The 15,542-nt window shown below is 42.6% G+C and overlaps 3 protein-coding genes across 3 annotated transcripts; 2 read left to right on the forward strand and 1 right to left on the reverse strand.

The window, feature by feature from the left end:
* Positions 1 to 2,786: 2,786 nt before the first annotated feature.
* On the forward strand, positions 2,787 to 3,167 carry PHALS_10059 (RxLR-like protein; the record flags this gene model as incomplete). The annotated part of the gene is made up of 1 exon (XM_024725415.1): positions 2,787 to 3,167. The coding sequence occupies one exon, from the start codon at positions 2,787 to 2,789 to the stop codon at positions 3,165 to 3,167; it is 381 nt and encodes a 126-aa protein (XP_024576194.1).
* Positions 3,168 to 4,007: 840 nt separating this feature from the next.
* PHALS_10060 (Uncharacterised protein family UPF0592) lies at positions 4,008 to 8,626 on the forward strand (the record flags this gene model as incomplete). Its single annotated transcript, XM_024725416.1, has 5 exons — positions 4,008 to 5,819; positions 5,891 to 5,933; positions 6,083 to 6,110; positions 6,197 to 8,539; positions 8,608 to 8,626. 5 exons carry the CDS (start codon positions 4,008 to 4,010, stop codon positions 8,624 to 8,626), a joined length of 4,245 nt encoding a protein of 1,414 aa, XP_024576195.1.
* Positions 8,627 to 8,648: 22 nt separating this feature from the next.
* On the reverse strand, positions 8,649 to 11,041 carry PHALS_10061 (uncharacterized protein; the record flags this gene model as incomplete). Its single annotated transcript, XM_024725417.1, has 3 exons — positions 8,649 to 10,538; positions 10,600 to 10,740; positions 10,793 to 11,041. The coding sequence occupies 3 exons, from the start codon at positions 11,039 to 11,041 to the stop codon at positions 8,649 to 8,651; spliced, it is 2,280 nt and encodes a 759-aa protein (XP_024576196.1).
* Positions 11,042 to 15,542: the final 4,501 nt, after the last annotated feature.

Consider the following 15,542-nt stretch of genomic DNA (forward strand, 5'->3'; position numbering starts at 1 on the left):
TTCAAACATCCGGCACATAACGTTTCCGTGTCTGGCTTTATTAGTGGGATGCCTTTCGTCGAGCGCTGCGTCTTGACCAACCCATCCTTGCTTGGGTGTCCCATGCGAGCATGCCAAAGCTTCCACTGACTGTCACCCCGGAATGTTCCACAAGACACGCTTCTTCTTGCTCACAGTCAAGCATATCCTTTCCGATTCTTGTACCCGACGCAATTGCTTGATCCTTGTTCCAGATGACGCATGACGAACGCGAGAACTCCACATTCATGCCCCGCTCCACAAGCTTGCCGACTGACAGTAACGTTTGTCGAATTCTGGAATGTACAGAGTTTTAATCGTGCGAATAGCTTTTCCGTCAAGACCGGTCAGTTTCACGAAACCGATTCCTTTGACGATCAACTTCTTGCCGTCTGCAATCGTCGCTTCAACGCTTGCTTCAACCCTTGTAATCGAACAAATCCTTTCTGTGCGGGGTCACGTGGGAAGTCGCTTCGCTGTCGATCAACCATCCTGCTGATCTTCCTTCACCAACAGCAAACACCGCGTCGTAGCTGTCGAATTGCTTCCCGGCTGGGCAGTGTCCAAATTTGAAAAAGTTGAATCACTTGCCATTTAACCCTTGGGAAACCATTTTTTCGTCCATTGCCCCTTCCACCTTTGAATCGTCAAGCGCTTCCATTTACGCGGAAGAGCTTCTTTCCTTGGTAGTTTCTTTGATTCCTTGGGCAGCTTTTCCTTGACCTCGATCAGTGTTATGTCCTTCGCATTCTCCACAATCGACGAAATTATTTCACTCCGACGGCAGACTACTCAGAAGTTCTACCAACTGGCGTGACTCATCTACCGCCCCCCCATAGTCTAGAGTCCCACTACCAGCTCGACAAAAGAGTGCAGATGTTCTGCCATGCTTGTACCACTTTCCATCTTGAGATCGTTCACGCGTCACCGTGAAACGCCGAGCGATTGTAGAAATCACGGAGGGCCCAACTTCACTGGAAGACTTCGGCATCAATTTTGCGCGAGATAGACGTAGATTGAAAGAAGGCTTGGTTGTGGCTGCTTACCTGTTGAATAGAAGGTAAATATCTAAGCGAGCCCTTAGTTCGCTTTGCTACCTCTAAGCCTGATCCTACTAGAAGCTTCTGCAATTATCTAAAACAATGGAAGACTCTTGTCATATCCGTGATAACTTCCGTAATTATTCGTCGTAACAGACGTGCCTCAACCGTCGTATGAAACCGCGGTCACACAACCGCCGTATCGGACCATTCAGCGGGGCAATCTCAACAAGATTAGTGGCTGAATTCACTTAGAAAACTCGGGTGTTGGGATTCACTCTAACAATATTTTTTTTAATAACGATCTTACAATGATCAATGCTTTGATGACCACAGTCTGCTTATAGCTCAAGCACAATATAAGAGAACGACGCCCGCATTAATCTCGTTAAATGCGCGAGAAACTACAATTTATGTTCATGAAAGACAGCGACGAAATGACAGCGGAAGAATTTGATATAGAATAGTGACGCAATTGAGTTGTTATTGCTGATAGCAGAAATACGACAGTATGAGTCGATGATGCTTTGATACGTCAGTGAGGAAGATTGTGTGATGGCTAGATAATGACGATTCCGTGAAAATTTAAGATGAGACAATCTACATTTGTGTTCGTCGACCTTTTCGTCATTATCTGCATATCTACCTGCAAATCTACTACGTTCGTATACTTAATCATCATGACTAAGAAGCTTCTCTTCCTCTCATCTGCTTTCATGTACACTGACTCACTTTGCTTTCCATGCCAGTGACATAACATCGACATATCACTTAAAAGGCAAGACTATGTAGTCTTTATATAGAAGCATAGTTTCTATATGATTACCGAAGTCATCAAGTTTTTTCACGTCACTTCATACATACTTCGATCATCACTACATGAGCTTTATCCTTCTACAGAAACACATGTAGCAGATGTCTGAAACACATGTAGCAAATATCTAGAAAAAGTGACACATTGGTGGATGTTCATCGGATGATGGGACGCTTTACGCTTGAAACCCTTGCTGAGATTAAATTTGCCAGCGACATTAAAATTGAGATACACCTGTCTTGGAACTGTAAGGTATCAAACTTCCAAGGAGTAATTGCTATGTATTCACCTTTCATGGGTGCATCTGATTCTGACGTATAACACTTCAAACTCTATCTACTTCAATTTCAATCGCTGTCACACCTGATCGCTCACAATTGTGGGGTTCTGGCCACTCGATGTGATAGATCTAGAAACACTTTTGGTTGTCAAACAAAAAAGCTGTCTCATGTCTTGTTTCTTTGAGATTACGGATCTGCTAACGATCAATAGTTAGGGCAGTCAAATATACGTGGATCAAAACAAGCTAACACCAGAGTCATACACGTCAATTCATAAAGTCCAAAATTCTTCGATCATTAAGATGTACGCATACTTTAATCTTGCACAGAAACACTCGCGACAATGGATACAGCATTGCAAGATATGACTTTGTATCCTGAATTCAAAGGAGTGACTTTTATGTTTCCCCGAAACTTCAAATCCCTCTTCAATTCATCTGCTTCTAATGAAGAGCATTACAAACTCACTTATCTACTATTCACATTCATATCTGTATAGATGATCGACATATGCATTGCACAATAACACGTGTATAAAACTGGAATGGTATTTGTGATCCCGTGGTATAATCCCACATCATTCTTCAATTTTTGTTGTTGGCAGCATTTCATATATCGAGAATCAGCTCCACGATGATAAAAATACGTCTAGTCACCATTTTGATCGTAGCATCACTTTTTGCTAATGGCAACGGACTTCCATCTCACGTAGAGGAAGCCTCAAACATAGCGAAGACCAGTGCCAATCCTGAAAAAATGTTGCGCACCACTTCAAGCGTCGATGAAAGCGATGAACAAAGAAGTTTCCGAGTCAAACGCGTCAAGACCCCGGCAACAAAATCGATTTCATTTCTTGCAAGACTACAATCTCTTTCTGACAATTTATCTCGGGAGGATCTCCAAGCAATGCAGATGTATCGGAAATTGATTCAACAAGGCAAATCCCTTGAAAAGGCTACCAAGAAAACCGAGGATTTTATTCTTGCGAGTCGCCTCGCTAAAACAAAACCTTGAATAATCGAATTATCTTCATATTCATTTCAACCGTGTTCCTTACTATCTTTAGTTTTCCCAAACTTCTTTCCTTACATCACATTAGTAGTTTACTTGCCAAAATTCGCTCACTTGACAGCGAGCATCCAGTGCATCACATTCGAGTTGGTGATTGCTAATAATATAAATGTATGTGAATGAAGATATTTGAACACTTTAGACAAATCAGTGCATGAAAGATAGGAAGAGAAAGATTCGTAATCAATAGCTAATTTATTGTGATAATACAAGAATTGAAGCAGATGATAATATATGCAGCGGTCATTGTAGAATATGAAGCGTGCATGCTTGTTACTCATTCACTTTGATCACGATATTCTCAATTTATTTGTACTGATCGCAAGTGTTGACCGACTTACTAGGTGTCTAACGACTAAGGCAAGACATACGTTGCAAGTATCACTTGGTAACCAAAATTTCGTGGAAGAGATTTACAATTACATACGAGAGATGAAGCAAAAGAAAGTGTGAAGGTATCGCTACTATTTGTGTCAACTATACAAACAGCTCGTATTTCTATCGAATAGGGGGTTTGCCCGGAACTGGAATGCTACCGTATCAGCTTCGTCCTTCATTCTATCAGAGTCAAGCATTACCTCACGTTCTAGTCGCAAGCTTCGTTTACTGAAGCTGGCTCCTAAAGGTCACCCTACGCTCAAGGCTAAATGGCGGGAAAGATCCGTCACTCGTATTTTGAAAATGTTATATTTCGAGTTATTCTAAAACAAAGGGACGCTACCGTCTCAAACTTGCCACAATACCGGTAAACTACTCGGCAGAAAAAGATAAACGCTCTATCCAATGGACGCCACTCAGCCGCTCATTGACGTCTCTCGGCGTCCACGCGGTCGTCCTCCATCACGGTCCTGGGCATATTTTACGTCATTGGTGGAGCCTCAGAAACTTTTTTCTGCCGAGTGCCGTCATTGCAATCAATTAGTGCAATATCATAAGAAATGGGCACAAGCGCGTGCTCATTTAATGAAATGTGCTCCATTTTTGCGGCTTATTGAAACATTATCTCCAAGTGATGTACCACCATGGTATTTGGCTGAATTAAATCGACGACAGTCAAATTATGTACCATCTCGAGTTACTTCAGGTTACACTTTGAATCAAATGGTACCATCAACAGTGGCAAGTGGCACCTCATTTAAAATGATTCATCCTGTGGCAATGCCACTATCCGATACACAAAAATGTGGGACAAAGTATGATTGGGTTAAAGTGAATGAAAACATCGCAATGCACTTATTTACGACCATAGAAGTGGATAAATTGCTAAATGGTACTCTTGAGTTGTCTTATTTGTCACAAGCTTTTCAAGTGAATGGTACGGAAGTGGCACTTTGTACCAAAGAGACATTAATGACGGAATTACTTGATCAATGTTATGAACGTGTGAAGAATCAAGTGCTTCACTTTCTTCAAAGTGGATTAGTACCTGCAACGTTATCGCTTGAGTTTCATGAAGAGAAAGAACGTTTAATTTGTATGGCAACATTAGCTAGTTCTCCAATGTACCCCTTATACGTCGATTTTGCTCATGTACCAAATGCTGGTACAAATATGGCACTTTTTGTTCATCATGTGGTACAACTTATTGAATCCATTTCCTGTCCAATTGCTGGTTGTATTATGCCGTTAACTATGGAAAGAAAAACATTACTCAAGCAATTTCAACTTCAATTTCCTACCATGTATTTCCATGGATGTATGCGGTATGCATTCTATTCATTACTACAAACTTTTTTTATTGGATCACGTACCACAAGTGTACCCTTTCTGGAAGAATTGCAACAATTTGCATTACAATGTTACGATTTGCTTGATTTTGTACCCCACGAGAAATTAAAAGTCATTTCTAACGAATTGGAAATTTATCCATGTGAAGTGGTCCACATTACAATCCGACGTCGAATCTCATTAACACAAGCGTATCTTTCACTTCTTCAAGCTGAAATTTTTCAAACGCTTTCAATTGAAAATTTCACTTGTTCTCCTTCGAAACAAAAACAAGTTTTTCAACTTGTTCATCATCCATCGTTTGTTGAAAAACTCGACAAATATTTGGCAATATTTCAACCATTTCACGCACTTTTAACAACTTTTACACCTGGAACAAAATCTTCAATCGCAATTTCCGAAGTTTTCCTGTCATTTCAAACATTAATTTCAACAATTGAAGCAAATCAAGTCTTGACATCACTTGAAAAGATCTCAATTGTCACATTGATACGAGAACAAGAGACTTTAGTACTTGGTTCAGCTCATCGCATTGCGTATCTTTTAGATCCTCGATATCTTGGTCAAAACTTTTCAACTGAAGAAAAAGTCCAAGTCGAACATGAACTTTTGACATTTGGAACAAAAGATCAGGAAGATGAAACACTTTGTGCGGAATATACTGCATTTTGTCAAAGTATGAAGAATCCAAAACGAAAAGAGATCACACCATTGGATTTTTGGATTCTTGAAGGATCGAAATGGCCAACGTTACAAGCTCTAGCATGTCGAATCTTTGTCATGCCTGTTTCTTGTGCACGAGAAGGAGCTTTGTTACATGCTTTAGATGCACCAAAAGATCGAGAAACACGGGAGAAAGTGACGTTTGTACGTATGAATACACTTCATTTACAACGTGCTAAAGCTGACGGGAATGTCTTGGCGTCGTTTACTACAAGACCATCAACGGAAGCGAAAGATCAGGAAATTACTGCATCCATGGTTGTTTAACTTGAATATATTGACAGAGTTTTGATTGTACGTACATAATATCTTGTCTGTTTACATTAACGATAGATTCGAAAATAGACTCTTCTCTCTTCTCCGTCTCTTGCCAAAGGACAGGCACAATCGATTGTCACGCGATCTAGAAAGTTTGGACTCCCGTTTGACAAAACGGTACGATTGACGAGATAATAGATAGCAACGAGTGGGTTATTCTCAAGTCACTTAAACTTTAAAGACCTTGGCGCTATGGTGCACAGATTCAAGCGCTTTCTTAAGTCATTTCAGAGTAAACACTCGACTCGAGAGATCAATCACGAAGATATTAACACATCGTCGACGTTTTTATTCCATGCATCGACATCAACTACGTTGAGTACAGCAGAGCTTGAAGCACGTTTAGAGACATCCGGAACACTTTCAAGCGCTACGTCTTTGACTTCGACATTTTCTACTACTGATTCAAAGATTAAAACGAGTGATCATGAGTGGGAACGATTACTTTTAAAAATTCCTCAACTCGTTGCTGAGTGTACGAAAGCTAATGTTGAGAATTCGATTGAAACATTTCAAGCTCTTTTCAAATTACTACAACAAATGGCTGGTCGCGAGAATCAACAACGAATTCAAGAATTTTATGCTGCGAATGCTTCATCTCGAAAAGTCTTTCGACAATGTCGTCGTACACTTTTACTTGTTTGGAAATACATGATCGTACAACTTCATTCAAACGATTCAACTATTTCAATTGACTTACGAAATCTATACTTTCAATTGATTGGAATGATCGTTGAACGTGTGGAATTTCACTTACTTTCGAACGATGTTTCAATCAATAAAACTCCGAAAGCGAATGGACCAAAATCCTTTTCATTCAATGGTCCAAAACGTGACAATGAAAACATTAAAATGAATTACAAAAGCATGGAATCTTTTGATGAGACAATAGAACGTGAACGTGATTTCGACATGTATCGATTCTTGCTCATTGCTACATTTCAATACGCAGCCACTACGCTTGACATTGTACGACAAAAACGTCGATCGTACATTTCATTAGCTGAAACACGATTCTTCGCACGTGTCTTTGCTGTATGTTTCTTTCGAGTGCCAGTTCTTCAATCTGCCATGTTAGAAGAAATTTCAAAAGCATATCATGACAAACAATGGCTTGCAGAGAATGAAAGTGTTACACAAAGTGGACGATCAATCTGTACACAGACATTTGTCAAGTCTTTAGAACGTTGGTTTGAAATCCTTATGAAAAATGTCGAGAATCAACGTACAAATGAACAAACTCAAGATGAAGATACGTTCATTCATTCCAATCCAACGTTATTTCAATGGACTCGATATGCACCCTATTTAAAAGAATGTCCAGACTCAAATATTTTCTCAACTCAACATGGAATTCCATCCTGGCTATTCAAACTTACTCACGATGGTGAATTTTTTTCGAAATTTATGGGATTTCTATGTCTTCATATAGCTCATACAGCACTTGATTCCAAGATTTTATGGACTTGTTTACCTGGCTACACGCTCTTACTTCGTGTGTCGCTATTAGTACTCAAAGAAGCATGTTGGGCAAAGTATTTGTACGTACGTGATACTTGTGGTCCTCTTCCTTCATCATCTATAGAACTTGAACTTCCAAGTCAAGAAACAGCAATTCCATTTGAACTTGCATCGATTCGTGCCATTCGTACCGTTTTAGATAATGTCATTCAACTCTTACGAAATCCTGATCTTCTTGACATTTGTATCCTTGCAATGTATGAATGTACAAATGTCTTGCATGCACGAAGTGTCGATGTGTGTTTAACACGATTTGAAGAATGGTTTTGTGCGAGTGCCATGTTACTTGATTGTTCTCCATCTCAAGCAAAACATCAAATTGTTTATCGTTTACCTCCAACGTTTCAAGGCATCACATTTGCAGCAGGAATTCGTGTCATGCTTTCAAGTGATCATCATGAAATTCTTGGACGTACTTTACTTTTTTTATACCATCAAATGGATTATTTTGATGGCTTAGTACGACAAAATATTCTCAAAGCTCTTGTTCAACGTCATATGACTCTGTTTCTTCATTGGAATGAGGATGTACGTACGAAATATCATCATTTACTTGTTTATCGATGTGTACGAGCAAATCGAATTGTTTTGGAATCACCAATTGATCATTTCTTACTTGGTAAGAATGTACTTGAACCATCAACTTTATATATGAATATAACAGCAACAGACGTTCATGAATTGAATACAGAACAAGCTCTTTGGCGTGCATTTGATGCATGTTTTGCTGTTATTCTCCATCATGAACGTCGTGAAGCTCATTCAAGAACTCGAAAGTTTCAATTGGAATCCATTGCAGCTCAAAATCGTGCACATGCATTTCGTACATTAAATCGCAAGACACTTGATGATCAAACCGATGGATTGAATGAAGGATTACCAGGTGGAAAACCTTGGATTGAACTTGAAGAACTTGACGAAGCTTTAGAACGAAAATTACCATATTATCTACGATATTTACCAAGTGAAGAAGTAGCGATTTTAGATAATTTACGTCATCTTGCAGCATCTGTCAAGTATCCTGAGTCATGTCAAATCTATGCAGCTCATTCACTACGAAAGTATACAAACGTGTTAAGACAATATTATCAAGATTTCATCATCAATGGTAGTGTGTCACCACCAGCATTAGATTTATTCTAATGTTTCAGCTTGAAATCGTTGCCATTGTTTTGAATAATCCACTTCATCTTTGGACTTTCGACTTGATTCTCGTAATCCTTCAATTTCTAACGATTGAGCATATGGTAAACGTCTTGAAGAAGGAAACGTTTGAAGCTTGGAGGGAGAACACAAGACGTGCGTTGAATGAAGTTTCTTGTCAAGAGATGCTGTTGCTTGAGTTTTCCATTTGAAAACATTCTTTTCACTCGTCTCTAACTTCAAACGAAGACTTTGAACATCAGTTTCAGCACTTTGAAGGCGAGTAACTAGCGTTTCAACTTGTAATTCATTGGTTTTCAAAGCATTTGAAAAGGTTTTTGTAGTTGTTTCAATTTCAAGTTTATGATGTTGAAGAGTTTGATTGAATTCTTGCTGCATAAGTGCAAGTTTTCGATTCCATTGCATCTCCTTTTGTTGAATTTCATGTGAATGTTTCTCTTCCATAGCATAAACTTTTGTCATGAGTTGTAGTTTTTCCATCTCTCCCTTCTTGACTTGTTCTTTTAAATCTTGATTTTGTTTCAAAAGACTCTTCACTTTCTTCTCTTCATCTTCAATTTGAACTTCTAACTCTTGTTTTGTCTTTTGAAGATCATAGTATGAAGTACACATGGCTACGTTTGACGAGATTTTCGAAGTTTTAGAATCAAGAGATGAAGGAAAGTGTTGATTCATTCGCCAATGTGTCCACTTGCCCCACATTCCACAAGCAGGTACCAAATGTTCCGCTTCATTTTGTGAACAAAAGAAACATTTACCAGGTGTAAATGATGGTAAGACCGACATGATTGTAGATCTTGTAGCAAAAGTTGATTCTTTATGCTTTGTGATCATAGAATGTGAACTTTTGATCGTACAATCATTCGAACTCAACTTCATCTCATCTTTCTTCTGAACCATTGAATTGGTATCTTGAAAAGTCGCAAGCATTTTGACATTTCCATCTTCAATTCTATCCGTACATTGAGTCCCAAGTGTTTTACTTACTGTTGTTATTGGTACACGAGCTGCTAGAATCTCAGGATCAAATCCTGCAGTATATTCAGATACAATCCTTACAAGAAGTGGATATTCTTGTTCCATTCCTGCTTGTAATTGAGGAAATAAAAAACACGATCGGGTTAAGAAACTCACAAGTTGTCGCCAAGCACATAGAAACCATCCAAAGACACCCATTGTTAAGATAATTGAAGCCAAAAGTAAACCATATCCAACACTATGAGCTGAGATGATAATCCACGAAGCAGGAATAGTAAGAGTCAATAGATATAAGACAAAAGCTCCCAAAACGGGTACAATCACAACCCAACGTAACCTTCTCGTTCGTAATACAAGAAATACTGTCCCTCCTGCACAATGACTAAACCACGCCCATCCTGTGGCTTCATCAACAAATTTCAAACCTTTTGGTAATGATGTCCATCCTCCTAATGTCATCATTCCCCAAAGTATCACTGCAAGAAGAAATGAAGTTGTACCCTTTCGATTTGCAGCTAGTAACCCATGTAATGATAGTAAGTTGAAAACAACCCATCCATTCTCTTCCTTTTGATGTACTCTATCATCACATGCAACTGCGACTGTAATTCGTTCGCGTCTTAATCGACGTCGTAAAGCAAAACGTTCTCGAGCATGATATTCGGAAGAGTAGGCAATGGTATTAAAGATCCAAACCATTGGCACTAGAAAGCACATACTGAGGATTACTGGAGCTCGTTTCAATGGTGATTGAATGGTAAAAGCAAGAATTGAATAGAAGAAGGTAGTGCTCCAACTTCCATAGAATGACGAGACGTAACCAAGAGGTGTAATCTTGGGGATGGTATAGAACGAGAGTCCAAAGGTTACAAAAAGAGCATCCTAGGACAAAAGATGAAATATTAGAGGATTCGTGAGATTAAGTTTCAGTGACAAAGATTACCCAATGACAAAGACTTGAACGTTGGAGAGTATAAAGTAGGAGAGTGACGATTCCGCTGATTCCAGATACCAACACGATTGTTTGTTCTTGAGCACGGACGAGATCCCATCGGACAAGGATATACATTGCCACTTGAAACATCTAAAGGATTGAAAATGTTAAATTTAATACTTTTGATATGCAGGTTACTTACTGCTATGAAAATGCGTGTTGGAATAGATATTAAGAGGTTTTCAATTGAAAAATCAAGGCCATCGGCTAGGGCGAATAGAAGTTGAGAGGCTGCAGCTGGGAGCAGCGAACGCAACCAAAGTGCTTTCTTCCGGGGATATAATTCAGCTTGATAGACTTTCTCTAGTGCTGGATCTTCGAACTGCAGTGTAAAGTGATTCAATCGGACTGTTGAATGCAGTCGTTCGCGCTTCTGATCTGCGTCAGCCATGAGATGATAGAAATTAAATGTTACAGTCTTGACTCTTTCTGTATGTTCGGTTGTCTTTTTTGGCTTTGTAAACAAATATGATTTTTACTTTAGAAACGCTTTCTATAGTGTGTACTGTATGAATGGATAAAAGTTGCCTTACACTTTCAGACAATATTGGATAATTAGATGAAATTTACATTACACTTATGTGTCTCATTATGGGTACTTAAGTAAATAAATCTAGGTTACACGTACCCAGAGTAAAACCATTCCCCCAAGCTTTAATACTTTGCATTTGACTGTCGCCTCATACGAGGCTCGCGTGTCTGAGACACCGTTACGTCCCAAGGACCATCTTTATACATTCTCTGCTCAATGAGCCCCGTGTCTATGACACGAAAGACACCTAGTCTCGCTGTTTACGAGGGCACCCGTGGGCAGAGACCTTCTTCGTCTTCTCCACGCGAAGCATCTCCGGACAGTACCTTTACGGGGAGCACATCCCAAGCCCTCGGCTACCGGGCGACATATTTCCTCGTCGAGGATTCGGAGGAAGTTGACTACGAGTCGGGTACTCCTTTCCTAGCATGGGAAGATGAGGAGAGCGAGGTGTGCCGTGAGCTCTGCTCGAGCCTTGTGGACACCGTGTCCGTTCCCAGACCTCCCGACTTCCGGGGGGAGTAGTATTATTACCAATCGCCTCGATGAGACACAGGAGCAGCAGTTGGAGGCTGCTTACAGGACGGCTCTCATGCGTTCGTATCCACGTTCGGTCCTAGACCCTCGTGTGGAATACGGCTTCTGCTCGGCGAATATCGCTACGATAGCAAAAGACGCGATCACTCGACCGTTAGACGTCTACGTAGTCGGGTCACCGGCCAATACACAAGCTGAGCTTGATAAGCGAAAATCTCTCCGAGCTCGCTTTTTGGTACCACAAGGGATCGTTACCGCGCTCGACTTCGAGCTCAAAAAGGAGGCGCTCCTGTACCCGCACTGCGGAATATTCATGTGTTTCTCGCCTCTGGCGAAAGGGCTGCGGATGATGAGGCGCCCTTTGAGCGATGGGTGCAGCGGCACCGGAAACATTCCTCGCTGTCTACCTTATAGCGGAGCCACAAGAAAGTGGACGTTCGCGAAGAGCGCCATCTTATTTTAGAGTCGGCCAAATTCAAGGCGCAACGCCGACTTCCTGCGTATTGTCGCCATGCGACACATTGAATCATCCATCACGCTCCTGCGAGCTCTGTGGTCATTCACACGGGTGAATCTACGACCACAGCAGCTCAGGGCCATTACTTGAGCTCAGCTCCCGGCCCTTCGGCTTCCCGAGCTACTGCCAAGAAGTGCAAAGCGTCATCATCCTTCTGATTATAAGCGTCCACAACGTCTGGGCAGTCTTGCCGAAGTGGCACCTCAAATTCCCACGTAGTTCTCGGAGTTTGGATATCCCCGCCGCTTCACAAGATATTGAGTCCGACTCTGTCGACGACGTTGACCTTCAAGGCGTTCCACGAGGTAGTGGACGCCGCCATTCTCTGCAAAAAAAGTCGGCGGCGGGCGATGACGACTTGGTCGATCGCCGTCCGGTGACTCGCGATGATTTTCGAGCTTTGAAGGAGAAAGTCCGTCGTCATCGGCACTCCGCCGAGCATCTTTCCGAGGCCGCATAACGCTGTGTGGAATACCTTGAGAGCTTGGAACACTTTGTGCACCGACTGCCTCACGTTGAGGACTATCGCGCTCTGTCGGAGCGGCTCCTAGCCGTCGAGCAATCAAATACGTCACTTTGTTTGACGGTGGAGCGCCCTGCGCCGTTGGAAACGGAAATTGTTGCAATTCGTGCTCGTACTAGCTGCTAGCTTAACTTCTAGGTGACCGAGCGCCATTGGGCGCCGCTCTGGTGCCAATGCTTCCGCGTTTGCCTGCGTCGGATTCCGGAACGGCTAAATCAAGCCCATATAAACCAACGGGTAGGTGCGCACCCTCCTCGGAAGGTTTAGCGTATACGCAAGGCTTCGTTTTGCCACGACATTAAAAGGTTCAATAAATCGTGGACGGAGCTTTGTCTCAAAGACAGCAGAGACTGCATGTGTAGGAAGGTTTTAGCATCTAATAAAACCGATTTCAACGCCCTCAGCTTTTCTTCTGCTTTTTCCGTCTGCATATTCTTTATGCATGTTTCTCTTTCAGCCATCGCATCGCGAGCGTGTCGTGGGACACTTAGTCCGGCAGACAGGAAGTCATCGACTTCTTCATGGACAGTAAGGAGGCTGACATCAGCTAGCCGTTCAGCTATTCCTCCCCCACCCAAAAAGGATGGCGGATTCAGCGGGAATCGAGGATGAGCATGCCCGTAGCCGGTAGACGCATGCACTACATTGTTCAGAGCAAACTCTGCAAGTGACAGCAGGGCGCTCCAGCGCTTCGGTGCCTCAGCGCAGACGCTGCGAAGAACGTCTTCAACGACGGGTTTCACGCGCTCAGTTTGAACATCGGTCTACAGATGCTTTGCTGTTGACATAGTTAATTTGGTGCCCAGCACCGTGAACACTATCGACCAAACTTCCCAGTGAAGTGGGTCTCTATCGGAAACAATTGACTCCGGGAGTCCATATTGTCGAAAGACAGGGTCCACAAAAAGCGCTGCTGTACCCACCCGTCAATGGTGTCCGGTATATCCGCAAGATGAGCCATCTTGCTTAAACGGTCCACAAAGACCACCTCACCCGTGTTGCCCGCTGAGTCTTTTGGCAGGCCAAAAGCAAATTTCATACTCATTGACTGCCAACATTCGGAGGACACCGGTAAACTGGTCAACAGCGCTGCTGTATTAGAAAGTATTCACCCTCTGACAAGTCTCACGCACGCGCACATATGTGTTCGTCCACTTGTACAGCTTGGGCCACCAATAGTGGCAGCTCACCGAGATGTACGTCTTCTCACGACCGAGATGACCTCTCAGAAAATAAAGTATTTCAAATCCTCATCGTAAGGAGCCACACTTCGTGGCGTGTCCGTCTAATCGGTGCTATAATACAACAGCCCGTATTCAACGAATATTAATGACAATTTCTTGGAGCCTGTAGCAGCGCCACACACATACCATGCGTATGCGGCGCGGATCAAATCTGTCACTGACGACGTCACCGTCGTGGCATGAGCAAGCTCATAATCTGGTCTGCATTATCAATTGCTCATGAGAGCGAGTGGTCATCCGCGACAGCGCATCAGCCAAAGCATTCTGACTTCCTGGTTTATATTTCAACTTAAAGTTATATTCTGCAAAAAAGGTGAGCCACCTGACTATCCTCTGCGAGAGGTGAGGCGACTGAGTCGTAGCGCGTAATGATGCATGATCTGTGTAGATCGCAAACGGCTTTGAGCTAGGCAGGAGCACTCTGAACTTGACAAGTGCATACTATATCGCAAGTAATTCCTTGTCGTGGACTGGGTAGCTCCTCTCGTAGCTTTAAGCTGGCGAGATTTGAACGCGATCACCCGATCTTGCCGCTTGCAGCAGTTCACAGCGGATGGCAAAGTCCGAAGCGTCATAGACGACTCTAAAAGGACGATCGGATTTGGCAACGCCAGTATCAATTCATAGAGGATGCTGTCTTTGTTCCTTTCAAAAGCTCCCGATGCTCGGTGTCCCAACTCCATTCCGCATAATTCGCGCTATACTTGTGCAATTAGTTGTCGAGGCCGAGCCACTAGCGCAAGTCCTTTTAGTCCTTCGGAACCGGCCAGTCCACAATGGCCTTGACCTTAGCGCGATTCGCTCGAAGGCCACGCTTTCAAAAGAAGCACCTTAATAAAGAGATTTTGTCGAAGGATGTATGTGCATACGCCCGATGGGGCCTGAACAACTGCGTCACAAGACAAAAAAAATGCTGCTGGTACATTTGTCAGCCTTTGGAGCATTACCAGCCACTCCCAGAGCATTCTGCTCGGAGCACTCACCACTGTCAGCGGAATATCACTCGCTCTCATGAGCAATCGGTAATAACCATCACCAAGTCGAGTGCGCTGTACTTCGTACAGCCAACCATATTGTTCTGGAGAACATCCTTTCTACAAATTGGCGTCTGTACCGGAATGGTGACAGCGTTTAGCTTAATGTAAGTGTGATCAATACGTCACTTGTCGTTCGGCTTCCGGACACAAAACTTGGAAGTCGAATGGGGAGACTTGCTCTCACGCACCATTCTGCGACGTGCTTCGCACGGGGAAAGGCGTCAATGCGTCACACTGCTCCTTGGGCAGGAGTCATCGACGTATTACGCAGTATTTGGCTCCCGGAACCAGGCTGATCTCATGACGCACACCTCGGTCCGAGGTAGGACCGACGGCTGGTCCTTGGAGACGACGTCTTGAATTCCATTACCAAAGGACATTACGGATCCGAGGGATCCTTTAGGATCGACGATCCACTTCGTGCGTTTAGCAACCTCATGATGTCCTCCAGGACAGCTTCATTCAGAAGCGACGACGAGTTAATCTCCTCGTTCGGTCGTAT

Source organism: Plasmopara halstedii (assembly GCF_900000015.1).
Source record: "Plasmopara halstedii genome assembly, contig: Scaffold_444, whole genome shotgun sequence".
Taxonomy (NCBI): Eukaryota; Oomycota; class Peronosporomycetes; order Peronosporales; family Peronosporaceae; genus Plasmopara; species Plasmopara halstedii.